This window comes from Vipera ursinii (genome assembly GCF_947247035.1).
Source record: "Vipera ursinii genome assembly, chromosome: 11".
NCBI lineage: Eukaryota > Metazoa > Chordata > Lepidosauria > Squamata > Viperidae > Vipera > Vipera ursinii.
The window spans coordinates 15,236,888-15,262,331 of NC_139524.1; the positions used below are offsets into that span (position 1 = coordinate 15,236,888).

The following is a 25,444-nucleotide window of genomic DNA, read 5'->3' on the forward strand; positions in this document are numbered from 1 at the left end:
CTCTCTCGGGACCCCGCGGTCCTGCAAGCGGCCGGGCGGCGCGCAGGGCTTGGAGCTCCTGCCAAGGTGGGCTGCTCTGCGGCCGGCGGCTCCCCTCCACGCCATGGACTCGGATTCCGGGGAGCTGAGCGACGGGGACCTGGTCTCCGCCCCAGGTAAGGCAGACGCGGAAAGGGACAGACGCGGGGTGGGGGGGGCAAAGCGGGCTGGCTCGACAGGTAAGTCACTTTCTTCTGGCTTCGCGCTGCCGCCTTGCTTCAGATCCCGGTGGGCCAGTGGGCTGTAGTCCAGAAAGGAGGGGTTGGAAAAAAAAACTTTGCCCATGCTCAGAGACTCCTTGGGGGCCGGCCCTGCCTGAGCGCGCCAACGGTACCTAGGGAGATTTGGGCTGCAGGGAAACAGGCAGGATGCGAGTCGGTTCTTTTTCGCCGCCGCCTGTAGCGCTGCTTCCTGGGAAGAAAAGATTTCTGGCAGGGTCGCCGAGTTCTCACGCTTCCCTAAACCAGGGTTTCTTGAGTCGCCCAGAGCTGGCTGGCTGCCTTCCCGGCTCTGCCAGGCTCAAACTACAATTGTGGGTACTGCACAGTGCAGCGACTTCGATGTAGGTGTTTTGATGCGGAGGGAGGTGGTTTGCGAGGACTGTAATCAGTGGCTCTCTGAGGGAGGAGATGCACTCTGGCTATGCTCAGAAGACCACTTGTGAAGCGGAGGGGTGGGGGTGGGGGGTGGGGGCCGCTTGGCTGGAATTGGTGACCAAGAGGTTTCCTCTGATAAGAGTCGATGGGGAACTTCATCGTGCCTAAAACTTTTTAAATGAATTATTAGATGGTCACCTGTTGGGTTTCAGCAGTGATAAATGGCTTGCTTGGCAGAGCATTCGTATCTGTCATTTGTAACGGCTGGGATCCAGGGACCCAAATCCAAATTTTCACTCTGCTGTAAAACTGATGGATGGATCCTGCAGTTGTGTGCAACTCACAAGTGTTGTGATCCTAGTAAAAAAAAGTACTATACACATTGCGCTATGAAGATTGGCAGGTTATTTTATTTATTTTTTAAAAAAACACGTTTTGTTGCCGTTTTCAGTTGAACCCTATTAATATAGGAAACTTGTAGACTTCTGTACGCCACCTGTGCTATTGTGGCTTGTTTTTTTAAAAAATGGAGGGGGCGGTCTGGAAGTCTCTCTTTGAGTGGGTTCATATCTTGCACTAAGCCATGCCTCGTTTAATCATTGTTTATCAAAACACCACAAGTAGGCTCCTAGCCACGATGAGGAATCCATTAGGGCTAACTTCACACAGCATGTGAAGACATGATATGGTTTGGTTCTTGGCATGTTGTATGATTTCAGCCGCTCCTTTGTACAAGAGTGAATGCTGTATGACCGGATGTCAGCTGACACTTTAGTTTGGGAAGGGCTATTGGCCTCTTTGAACATGGACATCTTCTGAAGAGGATTGACCTCGGATTGAGAGAAAATGAGTCAAGCCAAAGGCCAGTGAAATGAAAACTCATGATTGTATGGTATGGTAGCTGAAGGATGTTTGCATGCTCATCACAAGATCCATGCACACCATACAGATCAGAGCAATAAGAGTAACAATAATAATAGAGTTGGAAGGGACCTTGGAGGTCTTCTAGTCCAACCCCCTGCTCAGGCAGGAAACCCTATATACCATTTCAGACAAATAGTTGTCCAGTCTCTTCTTAAAAACTTCCAGTGTCAGAGCATTCACAGCTTCTGGAGGCAGGTTGTTCCACTGGTGAATTGTTCTCACTGTCAGGAAATTTCTCCTTAGTTCCAGGTTGCTTCTCTCCTTGATTGCTTTCCATCCATTGCTTCTTGTCCTGCCTTCAGGCACTGGAGAATAGCTTGACTCCCTCTTCTTTGGGGCAGCCCCTGAGATATTGGAAGACTGCTATTATGCCATCCCTGGTCCTTCTCCTCACCAAACTAGATATCCCCAATTCCAGCAATCGTTCTTCATATGTTTTAGCCTCCAGTCCCCTAATCATCTTTCTTGCTCTTCTCTGTACTCTTTCTAGAGTCTCAACATCTTTTTAAAATCGTGGTGACCAAAACTGGATGCAGTATTCCAAGTGTGGCCTTACCAAGGCCTTACCAAAGCTGTGTTCTTCAAGCTTGCAACTTTAAGATGTGTGGACTTCAGCTGCCAGAATTCCTCAGCCAACGTGGGTTACATCATTGCCATGTTTGTTTCCAGGATGGCTAGATCCTGGAAGATCTAGCCTTTCTGGAAACGAACATGATGTAACCCATGTTGACAGATTGAAGGCGGCCTTCCATTGTTCCCCATCCAGAACAAAAACCATTAAGCTGTGGCTTGTTTTAGCCATAGTTGATCAACCCATGTTATTAAGCCATTTGGGGATCTGTGAATTCCACCTTTTAAGGCAGATGGCTCAAGGCAACCTAACTTGGCTTCTCACCAGTGCTACACTAATATCCCCAGTCTCTTTACTTTGTCAATATATTTGCCTCGAGAAGTGCCTAGTCCACAAGATCTGCACGATTCGGTCTCGTCTCGCAACCCTGCGTTTGAAAAAACAAAAACAAAATACAATTCCTTTGTTTTGATTCTCCCGGTGGAAGAAAACTTTCCCTGATGCAAATGTTTCCAGCATGGTGATATTTGGGGTTGAAAGGCACCTTGGGGCTGGGTTTTTGAAGCTTCTGAAAAGCCAGCCTGGATTCTCTGCTTTTTGGCATTTGGGCGTTGGGTCGAAGCTACATAAACCAGCTGCTTTTTCTGGATGGAAACCAGATAAGGTTTTCAAATGAGACCGGATGGACAAATCTGCTCTTGGTAAGGAGATTCCTGTAAAAGGATTAAATGAGTCACACTTATCCCATCCAGCAACAAAAGATGGGTGTGCATGGACCAGTGTGTAGGATTTAAGAATGTATCCTTGTAGAGCTGCAGTTATAGCTCTGCTTGGAGATATCTTCACTTTCAGCTGATCTCGACTAAGGTGGAAACTGAGTATTAACAGAATACTGGAAGGGACCTTGAAGGTCTTCTAGTCCAACCCCCTTCTCAAGCAGGAAACCCTATACCATTCCAGACAAATGGTTGTCCAATCTCTTCTTTAAAGAGCACCCACGACTTCTGGAGGCAAGTCATTCCACTGGTTAATTGTTCTCACTGTCAGGAAATTTCTCCTTAGTTCTAGGTTGCTTCTCTCCTTGATTAGTTTCCATCTGTTGCTTTGTGTCCTGTCCAGTTGCTTGAGGCTTGCAAGTCCTCATCAAATCCTGATATTAATCCAAGAGTTTTCATGAAGGTGGTTCTACTGTTTGCCTTCCTCTGGGGGAGGAACATAAATATAAAATAAATAATTGTCTGTCTCTTTTCCCTGCCACTGTCATTTCACAGCAACAGTATTCCTCAGACTTGGCAACTTTAACGTATGTGGACTTTAAAACACTCAGAATTGAACTGAATCTGTTTCAAGTTGGAAAGATAAAGAGTTAGTTCATCCTGTGTCATCAAGCCAAAACTTTTCCTGTATATCTCTCGTTAATATTAGTAGTACTCAACCTTAAGGGAGCCAATCAAAGACTAATGTTTACCACGAAGGATGAGTCCTTGAGTAAATTGTTTAAAATCCGCTTCTATTTTGGTTACAGGATTTACATTCACATTACATGTGAACTCTGGGAAATGTTGTTGCAAGAGGTCTGACCTCAGTGCAGCATATTTTGACTCTTACGTTACACAATTTTTACCAATTTAATCACCAGGATTTAATACTGGACTTCTCTGGATGGTTGGTGAATGAGGCAAGCTATTTTTTTAAAAAAATTAAGACACTTACAAATTTTGGTAATGAAAAATGGCAGCAGACAATACAATGGTGACCTTCAACAGTATACAATGGAAAGGATATTTGTTTTAAAAAAAACTTGTTAGTGAGGACCCGAGGAACATTAAAATACCTTATCTTCTCAACATCTACCGTACTACAGTCAGGAATATAGTGGATGTAGTAGATACATAGTAGAAAGGGCTGTTAGTCTATTTTTTTTCTTTTTTGTCAATAGCGCGTAGGTTTTACAGACTATAAGTACAGACTTGGCAACTTCTTGATATATGCTTTCAGTATGTACCCAGAATTCCCTGGACAGCATGGTCATTGCTAAGAATTCTGGGAAAAGGTGTCAAAACTGAGAAACAGTGAGCAAGAGTTATGTTGGGATCTTCATTTATCCAAAGAATTATGATTTTTTTTGGTCCAATGTGGAAATGGGCTAAGAAGAGGTGTTAGTAGTTTGTTGCAAATGTCATGGTTAAAAAAATCGTATTACTCTCCCCTGACTCAGGCAAAACATTTCACCATAAGCATTTGAAGTTGTTATTCTCCAACTGTACAAAGCTGGTAAAACAAGGACATGGGGAAACTTGTGTATTTCATTAGGGCCGTCTTGTTGAGGCTCATAAGATCAAGGAAAAGAAGTTAACTCTGGTGTAACCAACATGCAACCAACTGCTCATTTTCTGTGCTCCCCAATACAGATGCTAGACTTACAGTATAGTCCTTGACTTACAACCATTTGTTTAGTGACCATTTGAAGTTACAACGGCACTGAAAACAGTAACTTATGACCAGTTTTCACACTTACGGCTATTGCAGCATCCCCGTGGTCACATGATAAAGTATTTGTGTGCTTGTGTATTGTGTGTCTTAAGTCAAGGACTACCTGTGTAGGACACTTAGATGAAATTGATGAGGTCTTTTCCTGATTTTTCCAGTCTCCCTCAAAATGGAATAGTGAGGATCGATTTGTTGGTATCAAGTCATGGTTGATTCTTAGCAACTACATGGGTAAACTTTCTCCGTGAAGATCTGACCTGGTCCTTCAACTTTTCCAGTGATGCAAGCTCATCCTCACAGTCCATCCATCTTGTTGCTGGTCATCCTCTTCTTTTTCCTTCCCCCTAGACTAGAGCCTTCTCCAGAGAGAAGCTAAGTCTATGCTAAGTCTGAAGTAGTGTAATTTGAGTCTAGTCCTTTGTGCCTTGAAAGAGGATGTTGGGTTGATTGGTTCAATGATCTACTGGTTTGTTTTCTTGGCTGTCCAGGGTATTCTTGGAAGCCTTCTCCAGCATCAAAGTTGAAAGGCATAAAAATGGGGTAGTAGCTGAAGGAACTAGCCAAGCAGCAGATGTTCACAGTCTTAGGAGCTGGGGGATGAAATTGCTCTGTGACTGTTAATTAGTATCCAAAGAGGCACTTCCTTTCAAGAGGAGGAGAGGTTTAAAATGTGAATGGAAGGGGGGGGGAAATCAAGGATAGGAAAGAACAGTGGGTGGAAAACTTAAGACTGTGCTTTGAGAAGAACATATCTGTTCAATGATGATGGAGAAGAACTAGGAGTGTTGAAATAACCTTGGAGATCTTCTAGTCCACCCCCTGCTCAAGCAGGAAACTCTACAGCATTTTAGTCAAATGGTTGTCCAATCTCTTCTTTAAAACTTCCAGTGTTGGAGCAGCCACAACTTCTGGAGGCAAGTCGTTCCATGGATTAATTGTTTTAACTGTCAGGATATTTCTAGTCTGGTTCTCTCCTTGATTGGTTTTCATCCATTGCTTCTTGTCCTGCCTTCAGGCACTTTGGAGAATAGCTTGACTCCCTCTTCTTTGGGGCACCCCTAGTCCTTCTCTTCATTAAACTAGACCTACCAATGCAATATGGACGCGGTGGCTCAGTGAGTTAGGACACTGAGCTTGTCGATCAGATGGTCGGCAGTTTGGTGGGTCAAATCCCGAGTGCCGCGTAGCAGAGTGAGCGCCTGTTACTCGTCCCAGCTTCTGCCAACCTAGCAGTTCGAAAGCACGTAAAAATGCAAGTAGAAAAATAGGGACCACTACGGTGGGAAGGTAACAGCGTTCCGTGCACCTTTGGCATCTAGTCATGCCGGCCACATGACCACGGAGACGTCCTTGGACAAGCACTGGCTCTTCGGCTTTGAAACGGAGATGAGCACCGGCCCCTAGAGTTGGAAACGACTAGCACGCATGTGCAGGGGAACCTTTACCTTATCAATTAAATACCCCATACCCAATAAGATTGTTATTCTCTCTCCTGTGAAGATACAGATAGTCCTTGACTTAGGACTGTAATGGACCCTACCCTATGTGACTGACATGACTTTGCAACCTTCCTTGTGGCGAACGCAGAAGTCCTAAACCAAATCTATTGCTCGTTATGGGCTGCCTTCGCTGGAAACTTTATAAAACATGGTTGCATGACTGCAGGATGCTGTAGGCAACTATAAATGAATTATTGTATCAACCCATCCAATTGCCTTGCTGACTTAAAAGAATGGGAGGAAAAGGCTTAGAACTGACACACGGGCAGGCGTGTGTATTATGTTTTGAAGTTGGCCACTCTTCTGAATATGTATATGTCTTTTTTACACACACACATATAAAACTTCCCTAGCTGTGTCAAATCTATAGTATATGGAGGTTCACTGCTTCTGGTCTACTGGAGTCTGACCTGTTATTTTTTTAAATATATATATTTTATTGATTTTTTTAAAAACATAAACACCTTAATATTTGGTAAACAGCGTGTTGTCTGGGCTTCTATTTGCAAAATAATCACTAACTATCAGTTTCTATATTTCAAAGTCCACATAATAGCTTTGCTTGATTTTCTCTTCTTCCAATAACATTCTCTTTGCCACCTTAAATTAATACAATTCTTATTACATTGATAGGTAACAATTAAATATAAAAAATTTTCTAAAATTTCTACCAATAATAATCACATTGATATCATGCCTCCTTTCCATCTGATCGCCTTGCTTGCCTCACCGTGAATCCTGTTTAGAGTTCTTATTTAAATTTGTTTTCCCTATGATGTTCAAAACATTCTTACTGGTTAAGATTTTCCCAAGGTTAATTACATTGAAGTATTTAAATCTATTTTCATGTCTTAAAAAGCAAGTTAAAAAAAGAGACACAAAAAACCCCAGAAAAATAAAGAAGAGAATAAAGGGGGGGGGAAGGGAAAGAAAACAGTGTATTACTTAAAATACATATCCCTCTTAAACTAGTATACATTTATTTCCAAAAGTTTTACGTTCTTGTTACCCATCATTAAACATGTTTAATTTTTAAATATTCCATTTAATAAGTCTGACCTGTTATATTATGTTTTGTATTGTATTGTACTGTATATTATTATGTATTGTTAGGTTAGGTATTGTTCCATTGTTTATCATTAGGTTATGGAGTGTTATGTTATTGTGCAAATCCAGAAAAAGGATCAATGCAGTCATCGACCTAAGTGATTTACACTAGTCAAAAAGTGTCCTAGGAAAGATGGAGTTTGCAAGTTCCTAATCTGGCAAAGAGGTTGGCTGCAGCTTATGAAATACAGGACTGAAATCTCAAATGAGGTCTTCCTTTGGCTGCATGCAAGAGGCCTGCTGGGAGCGGGGGGGGGGGTAGAAAGAGATCCAGAAGAATTCTCAAGAGTTTCCACAAAATCAGTTGCTCTGAATGTTGCTGAGTGCTGAGCAAGTTGGCACAGGAGAGAAATTGCATTTAATTAACTTTCGGTTCTATTGCAACCGGGGATGGTGTGTGTGTGGGGGGGGGAGGTAACGGCTTTGATGGAATGCTGGCCCCCCCTCTTTTTTGGGAGGAGGGGTAAAACTTCAGACATGTGACCACCTGGCAGCTGGCCGTCCATATGGAGTTTTGCACCCAGCTGCGGAGTTGTCCAAATCGATTTGCTGCCTCGTCCAGAAATTCCTTTTGCTGCCATCTGAAGCCTCCAAAACCATTTCTATGTTTTCTTTGCTCCTGACACGAAAAAAAAAATAGAGGATCATTAAGTTATACCACGGACATCTTCTCCAGATTAGTGGAGGGAAGATAAATGTTGCCAGGAAACTCTCTCCTGCATTTCAGCCTTATTTATGACTATGGGACTATGACTGGGAAGTCAGAGTATAATTTATTTGCCTTCGCGCTTGTATCTGTTGCGATCTAATTTGCAACATCTAGCAATCATTTTTCCATAAACTCTTTTGGTCATACTTTATGATCTGCCTTCCATGAAAGCTTGAAAGATCCAAAACAGCATTTCCCTCCAGTAACTGAAAGAAGTTTTAATGGGTTTGAACTGAAATTGCTTCTCTGTGAACTCAGTTTGCATCTTGCGAATCTGAGTAGTGGGTGGGGAAGGGAATGCTTTTTTGCAAGGCCAAAGTTGCATTTAATCTTTGCTGGGGGTGGGGGGAGGCAGCTACAACCCAAACCAAGCAGGATATCAAACCCAGCTGGGCTAGAAACAATTTCCATTTTATTCTCTTGGATTTAAACTCGGATAAAATGAAATGAAATTGGTTATAACGGATGTAACTCCTCCGGGTTCAAATGAATTGACCTGCATTCCTTATTTAAGATGGACCCAGCGCAAAATGGTCTCAGCAGTTAAAAAGGCTGAGCTTGTCAGCTGACAGCCCGGGTTCAAGACCCAAATTCTGCTTGATGGAGTGAGTTCCTGTTCCTGCCTCAGCTGCTGCCCATGTAGCAGTTTGAAAGCCTGCAAATGCAAGTAGATGAATAGGTACCAATTTGGTGGGGAGGCAAGAGTGTTCCGTGTGCCTTCAGCATACAGCCATGCTGGCCATAGGATCATGGAAATGTCTTCAGACAATGCTGGCTCCCTCAGCCAAGAAACAGAGAACCGTGCTCCAGAATCGGACACAACTGGACAGGGAAGCTTTTACCTTTTATTCTGTAAGAACTGTAACAATCAGAGAATCCTCTATTTGTCGCCTGGTATTTTAAACAAATCATGTTTTTTTACATACTAACAAATTCGTATAACCTAAGCTGTTGTGAATCACTTCAACAGATGCATGGGCTATCTGAAGCAAACACACACACACACTTGTGTAAGAGGGGTAAAGGGAGATAGAATCAAGATCACGCAAAGTACTAGCACTGCTTTATAAAACCCTAGTGAGGCCACACCTGCAATACTGCAGCCAACATGATAGCAGTGTTCCAGTATCTGAGGGGCTGCCACAAGGCAGAGGGGGGCAGGTTGTTCACCAGAGCACCAGAGGGAAGGACGAGAAACAATAGATGGAAACTAATCAAACAGAGAAGCAACCTGAAATTAAGGAGAAACTTCCTGACAGTGAGGACAATCAACCAGTGGAACAGCTTGCCACCAGAAATTGTGGGTGCTCCATCACTGGAGGTTTTTAAGAAGAGACTGGGCATTCACCTGTCTGAGATGGTATAGGTTCTCCTGCTTGAGCAGGGGGCTGGACTAGAAGACCTTCAAGGTCCCTCCCAGCTCTGATTCTATTCTATTCTATTCTATTCTATTCTATTCTATTCTATTCTATTCTATTCTATTCTATTCTATTCTATTCTATTCTATTCTATTCTATTCTATTCTATTCTACTCTACTCTAGAAGTGCACCTAGGGAGTAGTGATAATAGTAGTAGTGAGCTGTTAGTACAAGATGAAGCAACACCTTCAGCTGATACAGACGTGAAACCTAATTCTTGATGCTTTTTACTGCTTGTGACTAATCTTGATAAATAAACATTATTTCCAGCATTACAGGCAGAACTTCTGCATTTTCCCCCTCTGCGGCCACATTTCCAAAAAACCTTTTTCTAATCCTGGTATCTGTTTCCACCAAGACAGCTTGCCATCATGACGGCCGGTGAGGTGGCGTTTCCGTGTTAAGTTGAGGAAGGTGTAATTTTGAGTCGTTCTGGGTGATTGCTGCGTGTTTCATAATGGAGATCAGAAGAAATCTTGGTTGCTGTGGAAAGCGGTTTGTTCTCTTTTATTTTCTTTTTTTTTCCTTTCCTTTTTTTTTCTTCTGCCTCTTTTGTGTGCCGAAGACCTATGAGTCAGCCAAGTGGTAAGGAGAGAGCTGAGAATGGAGGCCTTTAAGAAAAGGATTTTGCATTTTGCAATGGATCAAACAATCTGGTAAACTATGTGGGCAGTATAGGAGCTGTGTAACCCTCCGCAGAGACTCCTGGGCCTTTTTGGACCTGAAAAGATTAAAAGCTTGCTGAGGGTTTGTCATCTCCAGTTGAAAGACTCACAAGCATCTCAAGGACTTGCCCGCTCTGCAGGCTAGACTTGGTATTAAATTTAAAATTCTATAGCAGGAACCAACTGCGCCACTGTGCATTTAATGAAAGTTGGCACCGAAGCCTTGACTCTCCAGATGTTAAGTAACTACAGCTAAACTTGAACCAGATGTTCTTGGGGGTTGGGTATAATAAAAGCCAGATTTGGCCCATTACAGCCAACTGTACATTGGATGGACGAGTGCTTTATGTACATTGGAAATGAGTGCTGAATTGTCTTTAGAAAGACAGACGCGAGACCGTAGGCAAGGTTTGAAAGGTTTATTCGGTTCAGCTCCCGGCAGCTGACTGTCAAAACAATCCGGGCTTTTATAGGGAACTGTCAAAACAAACAACCAATCAGGTAACAGTGTTTTTCCCGCCGTTCTGGGGCGGCCAATCGATGAACAGTATTTTGACAGCTCGGCGGCTGTCAGGGAATTCCTTCCAGCTGAGCGTTTAGCTCACCTGGAGGACTAGGTTGAAGACTGCGGATTTGACAGTTCCGGGAACTGTCAAATCCGGCGCGTGCGCGTTGGCCTCCGGCAGCCCTTTTGACAGCTGTCAACGGGAATGGCGGCCGGCTGGTTTGTGCGCGTGCGCCGTTGCTTCGGGCGGCCATTTGACAGCTGTCAACTGTCAAATGTCGGCCGGGCCGGCTTTTCCTTAGCGGCTTGGAAACTCTTGTTTTCCCGATATAATTCACCCCCTTTCCCCCCCCCCGAACAGGTACGTTATGCATAACAACAGTTGAACATTTTGAAACAGTAAGGTTAACAGGTTCTTTAACAGACGGCGAGTTTCCCTTCCATTCAAAGTCCGCGAGGTATGCGGGGGGCCTTTTAGCTCGGCTGGACCGACGGGGGCAGGGGTTGCTCTCTTCGGGTTGCGTGGCTGGAGGAGTTGTTTCTTGGTGGGGCTCGACAGGTGGTTGAGGGTCCTGGAGGAGTTCGTCAGGTCCGGGGGTGACGGCTGGTGAAGACTCACCCGGAGTCGGTTGCAGAGGGGGGTTGGGCAGTGACCTGGGTCGGAGCTGATCCGAGTGTCTGCGTTGTATGAGTCCAGTCCCAGTGTCCACTGTGTATGATAATGGTCCTGTTTGTTCCAGGATAACCCCCTGAACCCACTTATCCCTTCCCCCATAATCTCGGGACCAAACATTTTGTCCTTTGGAGAAGGTTTTTGGATGTGTGTTTGGTGTTATTTCGGCTGCCAGTCTGTCGGGGTGGAGTCTGTCGAGTCGTGTCACCAGGCGGCGGCCCCATCGTAGTTCGGCTGGGCTTTTGCCGGTGGATGTGCAGGGCGTGGAATGGTGGGCTAAGAGAAATTGAGACAAACGACGGTGCCAGTTCCCTGTGATGATTCTTTTGAGGGCGTCTTTGGTGGTCCTCACCATAACCTCCGCAAGGCCGTTGGACGATGGGTGGAAGGGAGCCGATGTTGAATGCCTAATACAATTTCTCCTCGTGAAGATCTGAAAGTCATGAGAAGTAAATTGAGGGCCATTGTCTGAAATAATAACGTCGGGGAGACCGTGTGTTGCGAAGATTCCCCTGAGGGCTTGGATGGTTGCGGCAGACGTTGTGCTGTGAACCGGGAGAACCTCCAGCCACTTGGAATAACTATCCACAACTATGAGGAAGACCTGTCCCTGGAATGGGCCGGCATAATCAATGTGGATTCGGGACCAGGGGTTTTTTGTGAGTTCCCATTTATGAATTGGAGCTCTGGGCTGGAGTGGGCGGGATTCTTGGCACAGGTAGCAGCCAGCGATGTATCTTTCTATGTCCTGGTCTATTCCTGGCCACCAGACGTAGCTGCGGGCCAGCGCTTTTGTTTTTACAATGCCAGGGTGGCCTTCATGTAATGTGTCTAGTACTTTTTGTCTGTGTTTGGAAGGCACAATTACCCTGCATCCCCAGAGTAAACATCCTAAGTGTGACGTTAGTTCGCTTTGCCTGGAGAAATATGGCTGAAATTCTGTGCCCGGGCAAGAGGTTTGCCAGCCTGTGTGTACCCATGCTAACACTCTGCTGAGTGTTTTGTCAGATGAAGTTGCGGCAGCAATGTCTTTTGCTGTCAGTGGGCATTCTGGTAGCTCTTGAATGGCTAAGATGTTGCTCGCTGGGGCTGGGTCTGGTTCTGTGTGGGGTAGGGGTAGCCTGCTGAGGCCGTCAGCGTGACACATTTGGTGTCCAGGCTTGTATATTAATTGGTAGGAATATGCTGTGAGGAACGTTGTCCAGCGCAACATCCTGGGAGATAATATTTGGGGGGTCTGGCGGTCCCATGTGAATAGTCCTAGCAGTGGTTTGTGATCTGTGTAAATCACAAAGGGGCGGCCGTAAAGGTAATCGTGAAATTTTTTTATTCCCGCCACAATTGCCAGGGCTTCTTTATCTATCTGGGCATAATTTCTTTCGGTTTTTGAAAGTGTTCTTGAATAATATGCCACCGGGGCCTGGGTGCCGTTGCTGTCTAAATGACTCAAAACTGCTCCGATCCCGTATGGGGATGCGTCGCAGGCTAAACAGAGGGGTTTGTCTTCTTTGTAGTGGGAGATGGTGGCGTTGCTGGAAAGCATTTGTTTGAGTGTTCTAAAACTGTTTTCATGGGCTGTTGTCCACTGCCAGGCTGCCCCTTTGTCAAGCAGCCTGTGTAGGGGTTCTGCGATTGTTGCTTTCCCTGGTAGGAAAGCATGGTAAAAATTTAAAAGTCCAAGGAAAGCTTGGAGCTCGGTTTTATTCTTTGGGGTAGGGGCTCCTTTGATAGCAAGGACTTTTGAGTTCGTGGGGTGAATTCCCTGTGAGTCAATTCTGTAGCCTAAGAAATCTGCAGATGGGACGCCTATAGAACATTTTTCCCGTTTAAGTTTCAGCCCCGCTTTTCTAAATCTTAATAATACTTCTTGTAATCTGTCTGCTAAATTGTTTTCTGATTCCCCAGCGATGAGTATGTCATCGAAATAGGGGCATACACCTGGGATTCCTTTTAATGTTTTCTCCATGACCTCCTGGAAGATGCCAGGAGCCACTGAGATGCCGAATTGGAGGCGGTTTACCCTGAAAGCGCCTCGGTGTGTGACAATGGTTTGAGCTTCTGCTGTTTCTCGGGTGACAGGTAGTTGCAGGAAGGCATGCGCTAGGTCGAGTTTAGCAAATATTGAACCGGACCCAATTTCTGACAGCACGTCCCTGACAGCTGGCACTGGGTATGCATGGGGATTTAAAGCGCGGTTTAGCGTCGCTTTATAGTCCGCGCATAGTCTCACGTCACCATTGGGTTTGACTGGTGTGACTATGGGAGTTTCCCAGGTTCCCCCGTCTGTTGGTTCTAGGACCCCAAGGCTGATTAAACGGTCTAATTCTGCCTCGATTTTTTGTTTCAACGCAAAGGGGACCCTTCTTGCTTTGATGCGGATGGGAGCCACCTCAGGTTTTAATTTGAGGTCTATGGGGGTGCCTGTGTATTTGCCAAGCGTTCCGTCGAAAACGTCTGCGAACGCTTGGCAAACTTGTTCTAATGTTTGGGATTGTATACGGTTGGTGCCTTCTAGGTGGATGCCCAGGGCTTCAAACCAGTCTAACCCCAGGAGGGTGGACCTGGGTGCCTCAGTGATCTGGATCGTTAATTGCCCCAGGAACTTCTTATATTCTACTTTTATTTGTGCCTGTCCCTTTAATTGAATGGCAGCTCCCTGGAAATCTGCGAGGAGTATTTTGGAGGGCTGCAGGGGAATACGGCGTCTATTTTTTAACCCAATTTTCCTGAGGGTGTCCCAAGACATTATTGAAACTGAGGAGCCGGAGTCGACCTCCATCTCGCAGGGCACCCCTTGGATTTTAACCCAAACTTTAATTTTGGGTTGTAACTGATGGATGGGCGACCTCTTTGTTTCGGCTTGTATGGACAAGACTGAGGGCCGGGGAATTCCCTTGGCTGGGGGAGGGACCTGGGTCCTACCTGCCGGAATTTCCTCAAGCTCGTGGAGGGTTTCCCGGTTCGAACTGCGGCATGCTGAGCGAATGTGCCCGGTTTTCCCGCATCCGTGGCATTTGGCGTTTCTGAAACGGCAGGTGGCTCTGGCGTGAGCCCCGCCGCAGCTGGCACATTTAGGTTTCAGCCCTGTGGCGGTGGGCCTTGAGCCCGGACCAGCTGGTCTGAATGGCCTGCGGTTCTTTCCGTGGTCGGCGCTCATCTTGCTGAAACGAGACATGATGTCGTCGACGCCGGTGTAGGTCTCTGGTTGCTCGTCGTCCGGCTCCCTGGCGTGGTGGACTGAACCGGCTGGGCTGCCTCTGTGCACCGGAGAGACCTCACGGTGGCTATCTTCGTAGGCCATGATCTCTAACGTGAGTTGAGCGAGGTCCATCGTGGGCCTGGCTACCAGCTTCCGCTGGAGCCGCTCGTTAGAGAGGCCGGCGATAACCTGGTCTCTGATGCGGTCTTCCAGGTCGGGAAATTGGCACCGGCGGGCGGCGTGACGTACCGCCGCGATGAAGGCTGTGGTGGTTTCGCCCGGTTGCTGGTGGCGGCGGGCGAAATGGAGGCGCCAGAATAGCTCGGACCGACGGGGCATGAAGTGCTTGCTGAGGCGGTCGGTCAGCACGGCGTACGGGATGGTCGCGATGGGGTCAGGGCTGCAAAGCCCTACGGCGATGTCATAGACGGCAGGCCCGCTTAGACAGAGGAGGGCGGCAGCTTTGTGGCGGTCCTCTGTTATCTTATTGACAACGAGGTAGCCTTCAATTTGTCCCCAGTGCGACTCCCATCCTTCAGGATGGCGGACGTCGAATTCTCTGACGTGACCTAAATTTGCCATGGCCTGGGTCCACAGTACTGTTCAAGCTGCTGCAAGGGGTTCCTTTGCCCTCCAAGTGGCTTCAGCAGTGACTTGTCAGCGGGAGGGATCGGAACTCCTTTGCGGGGTGACTCGGCTCAATATGCAGCTCTATAGTACCGGGATCCCACCTTCGTCGCCAGGTGAATTGTCTTTAGAAAGACAGACGCGAGACCGTAGGCAAGGTTTGAAAGGTTTATTCGGTTCAGCTCCCGGCAGCTGACTGTCAAAACAATCCGGGCTTTTATAGGGAACTGTCAAAACAAACAACCAATCAGGTAACAGTGTTTTTCCCGCCGTTCTGGGGCGGCCAATCGATGAACAGTATTTTGACAGCTCGGCGGCTGTCAGGGAATTCCTTCCAGCTGAGCGTTTAGCTCACCTGGAGGACTAGGTTGAAGACTGCGGATTTGACAGTTCCGGGAACTGTCAAATCCGGCGCGTGCGCGTTGGCCTCCGGCAGCCCTTTTGACAGCTGTCAACGGGAATGGCGGCCGGCTGGTTTGTGCGCGTGCGCCGTTGCTTCGGGCGGCCATTTGACAGCTGTCAACTGTCAAATGTCGGCCGGGCCGGCTTTTCCTTAGCGGCTTGGAAACTCTTGTTTTCCCGATATAATTCAAGTGCGGAGAGAGTGTGCTAAATTGTTTTAATCTCAGTTGTTGTCTACTGCCAACTGTCACCAAGAACAGTTGTTTTCATGACTTGCAAGTGCTGTCACATAGCAAGGGGAATGCAAAAAGTCATACTAAGGAATTCCTGTTTCCCTTTTGAACAATGCAACCAAAGAGGAATGAGTAACGGGTTTGCATCCGTTCGTTTGCCTCTGATTCAGACCATTTTAGCTTTCTTTTTTTTTTTTTTTTTTGCAGAGTTTTAGTTTTTTGGATGGGAGAAGCCATCTTTCAAAATTTCAACTTTTGGGAAGGCGAGGTGGGAGGAACCGCTATTTATTATAAAGTGAGTGTAAATTCCATAATGAAAATAGAAGCAGATGTTAAACAAAGTCCTCGTGATTCATCCTGCCTAGTAAATATTAGCATTTGATTGGCGGTCTGAAAGTTGAGCCCGACTGATAAGAACAAAAGATATGCAGGAAAAGTGATGTTTTCTGGCATTGGGCAAACCTTACATTTCTAACTTGAAAGTCACACGATATTTAAAAGCTCCTGGAGGTTACCATAGGAGGTAAAAATGAGATACACATTGATTTACACTCCCCTGATTCAGTACAATTGTTAAAGGGAGGAAGGAAAACAAAACAAAGGGCAAACAGGATCATCATACGTAAATTACTGTGAACTAGGATCTCACCAATAAAGCCTCTCTCTTCTCAAACGTGGCTTGTGATTCTATCAGAATTAAGGGGGGGACCCATATTTCTGCAAGGCCAGGAGAGTTTCTAGGATTTTCATAATGCCAAAAGAATCTTTGCCAAGAATATGATAGATGAGGGTAATGCCCAGAGGCGTGACCATTATTGGATAAGCCTCCAGGTCATTCAATGAAGTTGAAGAGGTGTCATACTTGATGGCCATAGTCTACAAACCATTAATCGCAACTCTTTGGCTTAGTATATTGCGTGAACCAAACATTCACCAGCATAGAATTTGATAACCCATAAGCACTGATCAATACTACAACGTTTTGCACATATACCTTGCAATGTTATGGAACAGTGTCGTACAATCTCAGCATCTTTAAGTGGTGTAGACTTTCAGTTCTCGAAGTGTGTCTTGATTCACTCAGTCCCTGGGCTGGAAAGCTGGGCCTGTTGGATTCCTGCCTGTTAAGCAGCTCTTACAGACAGTGCCAGCTATGAAGTAGCTGTGTGGCAATTTGGCAAGCTGTTGCCAAGAACATCCAAGCTTTATTGTAACAAGGAAATCATCTTTTTAAATTATGATTAACGGTCCTTATTACCAGGCCAGGAAAGAGTTCAGAGCTTGTTTGTATTCTTTCCAGGATAACCTCCCAATTTTTATATGGGAAAAAAATTGGATTGCTTCTCATGTTACCGGGGTGCAGGGGGAGGTGATAGTTAAAAACACCCAGATATATATGATGGGTTTAATTCAAGAAAAATATTGGGTCACAGCTATCCTTTACGCAGCAAGCCTAGAGTAGACACTGCCCTGATTGCAAGTGATGTTGTCTGCTTGCCAAATTTTGTGCATGGAAGGACAGGCATGAATGAACCCTAGAAAAGCTAGCTCTGGCTTTAGTTGCCAGCTTTTTTGTGCAATACTTTCACAGCAAATCCCCCCCTCCTTCCCCCCCCCCTCGTTGGCTTCCCCTACTAACTGCCAATCTGGAAACCTTGGCTGAAAGGTAGGAACGCTTCATCAACATTTGTTTCTTCCCTCTGCCTGGAGAGAAAAAAAACCTAATCAAGAAACCATTTGTGGAAGAAGGGCCATTGGCAAATAAATAAATAACCAGGATGGGAGAATGGTGACGCGCTAAACCCTCAATAGCTTGCTTTCATCAAGCCAGAAGGGGCCCCTCTGGAAAACGGGTAAAACTCAAACTCCAGAGCAGCAGAGTGGAAGAAGGCAGGTAGTCCTCAACTTACAACCACAAATGTGCCCCAGATTTATGTTGTTTAAGTGAGGCATTTGCTTTGCCCCATTTTACGACCTTTCTTGCCACGGGGATTAGGTGAATCCCTGCAGGAGTTCCATTAGGGAGACGGTTGTTAAGTGGATCTGGGTTTTCCCCATTGACTTTGCTTATCAGGTCGCCAAAGGGGATCACAGGGGACACTGCAACCGTCGTAAATATGAATCAGTTGCCAAGTATCCGGATTTTGATCAGGTGACCACGGGGCTGCTGCCACGGCTGTTAAGTGTGGGAAATGGTCCTAAGTCACTTTTTTTCAGGGCCGTTGCAACTTTGGGCAGTCCCTAAACGAACTGTTGTAAGGACAGCCTGCAACTCCTGGAACTGAGCGAATATCAATTTGTGTAACTGGCCTTGCTCTTTTGGGTCCCCTATCCATTATGTATCCTGAGAGTCTGGATAGGATCGTGGTAGGATACCAATAGCATTGATAAATAAATAGATTAGGTTATTAGCCGCCTTGATTTTCTGCAACTCCAGGCAGCAGATGCAACAACAGCCCTGTGAGGTAGGTTGTGTGGAGGGGGGGGCTGCCCAAAAGGGACCCAGCCTGCTTTCATGACTAAGGCAGGATTAGAACTCATAGTCTTCTGGTTTCTAGTCCAGCACTTTAACCCTTATAGCAAACTGGCTCATAGAACATAGAACCATAGGATTGGAGGGGACCTTGGAGATCTTCTAGTCCAGCCCCCCCTGCCCATGACAGGAGATCTATACCATTCCGGATAAATCATTGTCCAAGCTCTTCATAGTTTTTCATCTTGTCTTTGCAGTTACAGTGCTATGTAGTGTGTGTGTGTGTGTTTCTATGTGTATGTGTATCATGGGAGGGGCAACCATTGGAACTTTGGAACTCTAAGCAGTCAATCATAAATTGAGGATTACCTATGTGCTACTTCCTCCTCTCGTTATTCCCCCAAAGTTCCTGCAGTAGGCATTGATTGGACAAACCTGGGTTATATAAATTAAATTAATAATAATAATAAAACTATTGAGCAAGCTTCCACAACCGAAGTGGATTTGAAGCCGGGTCTCGCTAGCATTAATCTAATGATGTCGTGAGGAGATTACCCGGGTACCCATTAAATTTGGGTTCTTTGGAGCAGGGGTGCCCAACCCCTGGTCTGTGGACCAGTACCGGGCCACGGCATGCCAATAAACCAGTCTGCACAAACAAGCAAAGCCCCATCCATGGGATGCAGGCAGCACACAAAGCCACGTATCCTCCAGTCCATGGAAAAACCTCTCTCCACGGAACTGGTCCCTGGTGCCCAAAAGGTTGGGGACCTCTGCATTAGAGGAACAACTCAAATTGTGCTGGAAACATGACTTACGGATTCTGTTTGTTAGTTCTCTGCTAAAAGTTTATCCGTGCCCATAAAAGGTGGCGGTTTTACCATCTGGAAGTCTGAAAACACAACAGTCTGATTTATTAATTGGCTGTATTTGGCCTAAATGAATTTCTGAAGTGGACTATATTCCTTATATGGGAGGAGAGGGGGGATGTAAGCATTTTTTGAGATCCCCATTACTTTTCCCAAATATTTTTTATTTAAAAAAAATATTTCATCCGCCAACGTATCAGACATGCCCAAAGCTTCACCCCAGGGTTGTGAATGAATGGCCCCTCGCTGTTCCCCTTTAAAGCTAAAGGGTCACAAAAATAGTTTCCATGCCTTAAAAGGCAAAGGATCTTAGGGCAAGGAGTGCCATGAATTCTCACTTGAGATGGTTGAGATTCTGGAACAACAGAAAGAGAGCAACAGGTGGGTCTTTGTAGAAAAGAACACTGCAATGAACAGAAAGCACATTTGGACTCAGACCATATTTTTATCAGGATCAGCAGTCAGATATTTGGGTTCTTCAAGACATTTCACCCATCTGGAGGTTAATCAAAGCCACAGGATGAAGAGAGCATAAGAAAGTCCTGCAGCTTTTGTCTGGGATTTAGCAAAATGTGTGAACCCATCCAGGGTGGGTTAACGTCTGCAAACCAGGACCATGCAGTGTGTCGAACAAATCACATTTAAAAGTATTTTGGATTTGTCTGATGAGTGACCCTCGCAAGTCAATCCGTGCGTAGAGCAGTCTTAGGAAGGAACTTTTCTGATTGATGCTGTGGACTTTTGTATTCATTTGATTTTTGTTGTTGCTGTTGCTGTTCAGTCACTAAGTTATGTCTGACTCTTTGCAACCCCATGGACCATAGCATGCCAGGCCTTCCTGTCCTCCACTGTCTCCCAGAGTTTGCCCAAATTCATGTCCATTGTGTTGATGACACTATCTAACCATTTCAACCTTTACTGTCCCTTTCTCCTGTTGCCTTGATAGGACTTCATTGACTTCAAGAACCATGTCATTTTCTTGGCCACCATACAGAAGTGGTTTGCCAGTGGTTTCTTCCTAAATGTTCTAGCCTTCAGTCTTCTAAAGGGGCTTCCTTGTGTGTAAATATCCACAGCTTCCAGCCTCAATTGGCTTAGCTTGGGAGATGTTTGACAAGTTTGGGGTTGCAATTAGAATTGCCAGAGACAAAGAATTACACAGCAGATCAGACTTTAGATTTTAGCATTATGAGTGAACAATGCTCATGGTTCATCCCCATTTCTATTCAGATCTATTTCCATCCCTATATAACAAACACAGGGCTATTTTTAAACAATAGTCAAAAGAGAAATATAAAGCATTAAACTCAGGCTGACTAACAATCCATACCACGCCTTGAATGCTGATGAGAGAATTAAGGGGCATGCTTGATGACTGCTTTCTTATTCAAAATTAGTCCCAACAACATTAATCAGCTTTAGTTCCAATTAAACATGAGTTTACAATTATTGCTCTGATGAGTTTCCAGCAACATGCTTAGCCGCAGTAGTTGGATTTGAGCTTCAAATGTTCTGAGTAAATGCAAGCATTCCAGTTTGTTAAACCATGATTTTAAAAATCTGTCTTAGCATGATTCTGGACCAGGTTTTCTAAGCAAGCAAGCCCTTGAACCCAGAATTGTAAACTGTATTTCACAGCTTTATTTCATGCACACTCTCAAGAGTGGCGTGATTAGTCTAAGCCAAAGCATTGCTTCACCTCCCTGTTCGCTACACCGAGAGGATTTAACGTGTTTATTCTTACTAGAATTATTATGCTTAGCTGATTTTTTTTCATGAGCATATTTCTTCTCGACATTTGTTTACACCCTACCAACGGTGAGTTATTGCACTGTTAAAAATTATTTAAATATTTTTGCAAAGTACAAAGTTCAGCTTGTTAAACCAAATTGCTTTGAGCCAATGGCAGAGCATTTTTAGTTAACCAAGTCACTGTCACAGTAATTCCTGGCAAAAAGTGAGGAATACAGCTTTATTCCCTCCAAGTTTATCTTAAGTACAGACTGTCCTCGATTTATGAATAGAATAGAACAGAATAGAATAACAGAGTTGGAAGGGAACTTGGAGGTCTTCTAGTCCAACCCCCTGCTCAGGCAGGAAGCCCTATACCATTTCAGACAAATGATTGTCCAGTCTCTTTTTAAAAACTTCCAGTGTTGGAGCCCCCACAACTTCTGGAGGCAAGCTGTTCTACTGATTGATTGTTCTAACTGTCAGGAAGTTTCTCCTTAGTTCTAGGTTGCTTCTCTCCTTGACTAGTTTCCATCCGTTGCTTCTTGTCCTGCTTTCAGGTGCTTTGGAGAATAGCTTGACTCCCTCTTCTTTGGGGCAGCCCCTGAGATATTGGAAGACTGCTATCACTGCTATCACCCTTCATCCTTCTCTTCATTAAACTAGACATACCCAATTCCAGCAACCATTCCTGGTATGTTTTAGCCTCCAGTCCCCTGATCATCTTTGTTGCTCTTCTCTGCACTCAACCTCTTTTTTACATCATGGTGACCAAAACTGGATGCAGTACTTCAAGTGTGGCCTTACCAAGGCGTTATATAAAGTGATATTAACACTTCACGTGATCTTGATTCTATCCCCGTTAATGCAGCCTAACACTGGGTTGGCTTGCAGAATTGCTAAAGTAAGGTGGTCATTAAATGAACCATAACCCATTTTATGTTTTTGCTACCACTGTTAAGCAAATCACTGCAGTTGTTAAGCAAGCCACATGGACGTTAAGTGAATCTGGCTTCCTCCATTGATTTGGCTTGCCAGGGGCCAGCTGAAAAGGTTGTAAATGGTGATCACATGCCATCATTGTAAACACATGCCAAGGGCCCGAATTTTGATCATGTAACCATGGTTTGTTGCAATGGTTATAAGTTTAGTAGTCTTTATTAATTCAGCTGCAGCATTTATTAGCAAAGGCTCAGGTTTAATTTTTCTTGCATCTTGGAACAAATACCAAAGTTTTGCTTTTGAGCATTGTATATCTGCATGCATGTAGTGCCTGTGTTGAATAAGAACCATATTTACATGCAAATAACATAGCTGAACCACCCCATATGGGGGAAAAAATCCCTGTAACAATTTGTACACTTTGTTCAGCCATCTGGAGATAAAATATTTTGGGAATCTCACAGATGCTCACATAGTCTGCATTTATGATATGGGAAGGGCGAAGAAAATATTTTAAGAAGGTTCCATTTAAAGGACTTTTTGTATCCTATCTCTCCTATCTGTAATTATAGTCTCAGTGGTTGTATCAATAATAGCCCTGAATATCCTCTGCTCTTTCTGATCCATTGATTTAAAGTTCACAAAGATGCAGAGTTGAAATATATTGACCCCCACAGGGGCTCACATTAGAAAAAGCCTTAATTTGGTTACTCAACTAAACAGTGTGGCTTTGCACAAAGCATTAAAATATTAACTTATGAAATAAGCAGGCTGTGCCCATCAGGATATTTCAACCCTCGGAAAAGTACTGATGAACGTTAAAACTAAGCATGCTTAACATATTGTATAAATCCTGGTGGTAAGTGGGATCTGATCTAGCCATAGGTGAACAAATCCAGTCTTAAAGTAATTAAGACAGCGTAATTATAAGGCAGGTCCTGGTTGGTGGTACCAGATAAAGAGATGTCTCGTATTCCAGTTCTAGGTGAATTTCCAAATTTCATTAGAAGAGAATATGTGTAAGCTCATGGTTGAACTGTGGGGTCCTTGATGCTCTCTGAACTTGGTTGTTGGCTTGCAGACATAGCATTGCCTGACAAGGTAACATCCCTACCACTGACGACATTATCTAGTCAGGTAATGAAACATCTGCAAGAAAATTACCAAGCTCAGAGAGCACCAAGGACCCCTCAGTTCAACTGCAGGCTACAAACGTTGCCCTCTATTGAAGTTGAATAGGGCAGTTCAAAGCACTAGAAGTTTCTTTCATGCTGCCTATACACAAAAATCTGATCTAATGGTCAAGCCAAATTGGTGCTAGATAAGAGTCAACAGAATTCACAAGGGCCTGGACTTCCGTCTCTTGTGGGAACATAATGACTGCACACTGCTGACACCTTTGACCCTGCCTTCCACCTGGTCATCTCCTACACCCACTTTCTAAACTCTGGTTTTCTCACCGAGTGCTTATTAACTGAATTATTACCATTCCAGTCTGTTTGTCCTCTAACAAACCGGCTACTGGCCTGAACTCAGTGACCATCATTGGCAAGCTAGTTCTCAGAACATGAAGAAAAAGGGTAAGGCATATTTTGGGGGGGGGAATCCTGACCCCTCTCAAAATGAATGCAGATGTCCATTGGCAGTTCAAACACCCCATTCATTCATCATTTCTATTCTTAATTTTATGGCTTCAGTAATTTCCCCAATTGTTTAGAATATTAAAAATGTGCTGAGGAGGATCAGCTACGCTGGTCTGCCCCCACTGGCCTGCTAACACCTCTTCCCCCCCCCCCCCGAGATATTCATTCAAATAAATAGTGGGCTACTTTAGAGGTCTTAAGCAGTAAATTGCAAAACTAAGAAATGGACCATTTGAATTCCGTAAGCAGTTTCACAGCTGGACAAAAGAGAAAAGAAACTTATCAACTTTCTTTTGTTTGTTTTTTCCTTTCCCTTTAAGAAGCTTCAAGAAATGGCCAGCATAAATCCACTTTTAAAAGGGAGATTTAAAAACAAAATGAACCTAAGGGATATAATTTTGCAGATGGGTTACAAACACAAATGCTGCCCGAGGTCCAGATCGTCAGCTTGAAGGCCACAACACTGAAGGGCACAAAGGCACCTCAGATAAAGAGTAACACCATTAAAGAGGAATGCCATTAAATATGTATTCTTTGAATTTTAAACCCCCTCCTTTGCCTGATTTTGTGGCTTTTGGTATTTTTCCCAATAGGGAAATGGGACTCCCTGCCACTGAGCACGAAGCAACAGTGTCTCCCAGTGACTAAAATGGGCACGTCTTTGAAGCAACTTGGATATAGCAAAAAATCTGACAGCTTTCACTGGCTTTGCTTAACCAATTCTCACCGCCTACTATTTATCCTGCTTTTCTAAAAAGGGGTGGGGGGCACCATATGGCTTCAAAAGCCTCTGTATGCTTCCCCCTCAATTCCACACAAGGTTAGTCAAGGACACAACCAGTTGGGTTTGCATTTATGCCCATATATGGATTATTGGTGGCTTCTAATTGCCATGGAAAAGGGAGAGGGAATAAGCAGCAAATGTTTTACAAAATAGCTTGGTTGCAAGTCATTCACTGATCGTTTTAAGCTTTTATTGGCTGTTCCAGATTCTCAAATGATAAGGTATATGCGCCTTCTAACGTGCATATGAAAAATGGCCAATAGGGCACTTTCTTTCTGTCCATCCACATTTGTGAGAGAAGAGCAGGCAGAGAGGTAGGGGGTGGAGTTAAGCGCATCATCAGTTTAGAATCCTTATGTTCCCACAAATGGTTCAAACCCAACCTCTCATGAATCCCATTGACTCTCATCTGGCGCCAATTTAGTACTGAACTTTAGTTGACTAGATTCTTGTGTATAGGATTGAGCAATAAATCTACAACATTGTGAGGTTATATTTTTATCTGATAGAATATGAAAAATGTTGAAATGAATATTTGGTATTATTTGGTCGCCGAATAGCTTTCTTTTCCTAGGTTAAAAACAAAAACAAAGTAAAGATGACAGCACTTATGTTAAATTGAGATTTATTACAAATGGCTTGCAATTAATTCTCTTTCCCTTTGTTTACTTTCCTTTTTTATCTTCTTGTTGCTGTGTTGTGTCCTTCAGGTCCTGAACACTTTAGTTCCAAGAGTCTCGCTTTACAAGCCCAGAAGAAGGTTTTGAGCAAGATGGCAAGCAAGACAATGGCCAACATGCTGATTGACGACACCAGCAGCGAAATCTTCGACGAGTTGTACAAAGTGACCATCGAGCACATGAAAAACAAGAAAGAAGCCCACAAAATTATGAAAGACTTGATCAAAGTCGCCATCAAGATTGGGATTCTCTACCGAAACAACCAATTCAATGCGGACGAGCTGGAGATTGTTGAGAAATTCCGCAAGAAGCTGAATCAGGCAGCCATGACAGTGGTCAGTTTTTACGAAGTGGACTTCACCTTTGACAAGAATGTTCTTTCGGGACTGTTGAACGAGTGCAAAGATCTGGTCCATGAACTTGTAGAACGGCACCTGACAGCCAGGTCTCACGCACGGATCAACCATGTCTTTGATCACTTTGCAGCTGTTGAATTCCTCACTGCTCTCTACAGCCTGGATGGTGAATGCCGCCCACACCTCAAAAAAATTTGCGATGGGATCAACAAACTACTTGACGAGAAGGTGCTCTGAAACTCAACTTTCCAAAACTTTTAAAGAACAGATCAAATTAAGAGAGGCAAAACAGAGTTGGGAAAGGAATA

At 44.6% G+C, this 25,444-nt stretch overlaps 1 protein-coding gene across 1 annotated transcript; it reads left to right on the forward strand.

The window, feature by feature from the left end:
* Positions 1–25,395, forward strand: TNFAIP8L3 (TNF alpha induced protein 8 like 3). The gene is made up of 2 exons (XM_083371050.1): positions 1–155; positions 24,811–25,395. The coding sequence occupies exons 1-2, from the start codon at positions 104–106 to the stop codon at positions 25,371–25,373; spliced, it is 615 nt and encodes a 204-aa protein (XP_083227176.1). The 5' UTR covers positions 1–103; the 3' UTR covers positions 25,374–25,395.
* Positions 25,396–25,444: the final 49 nt, after the last annotated feature.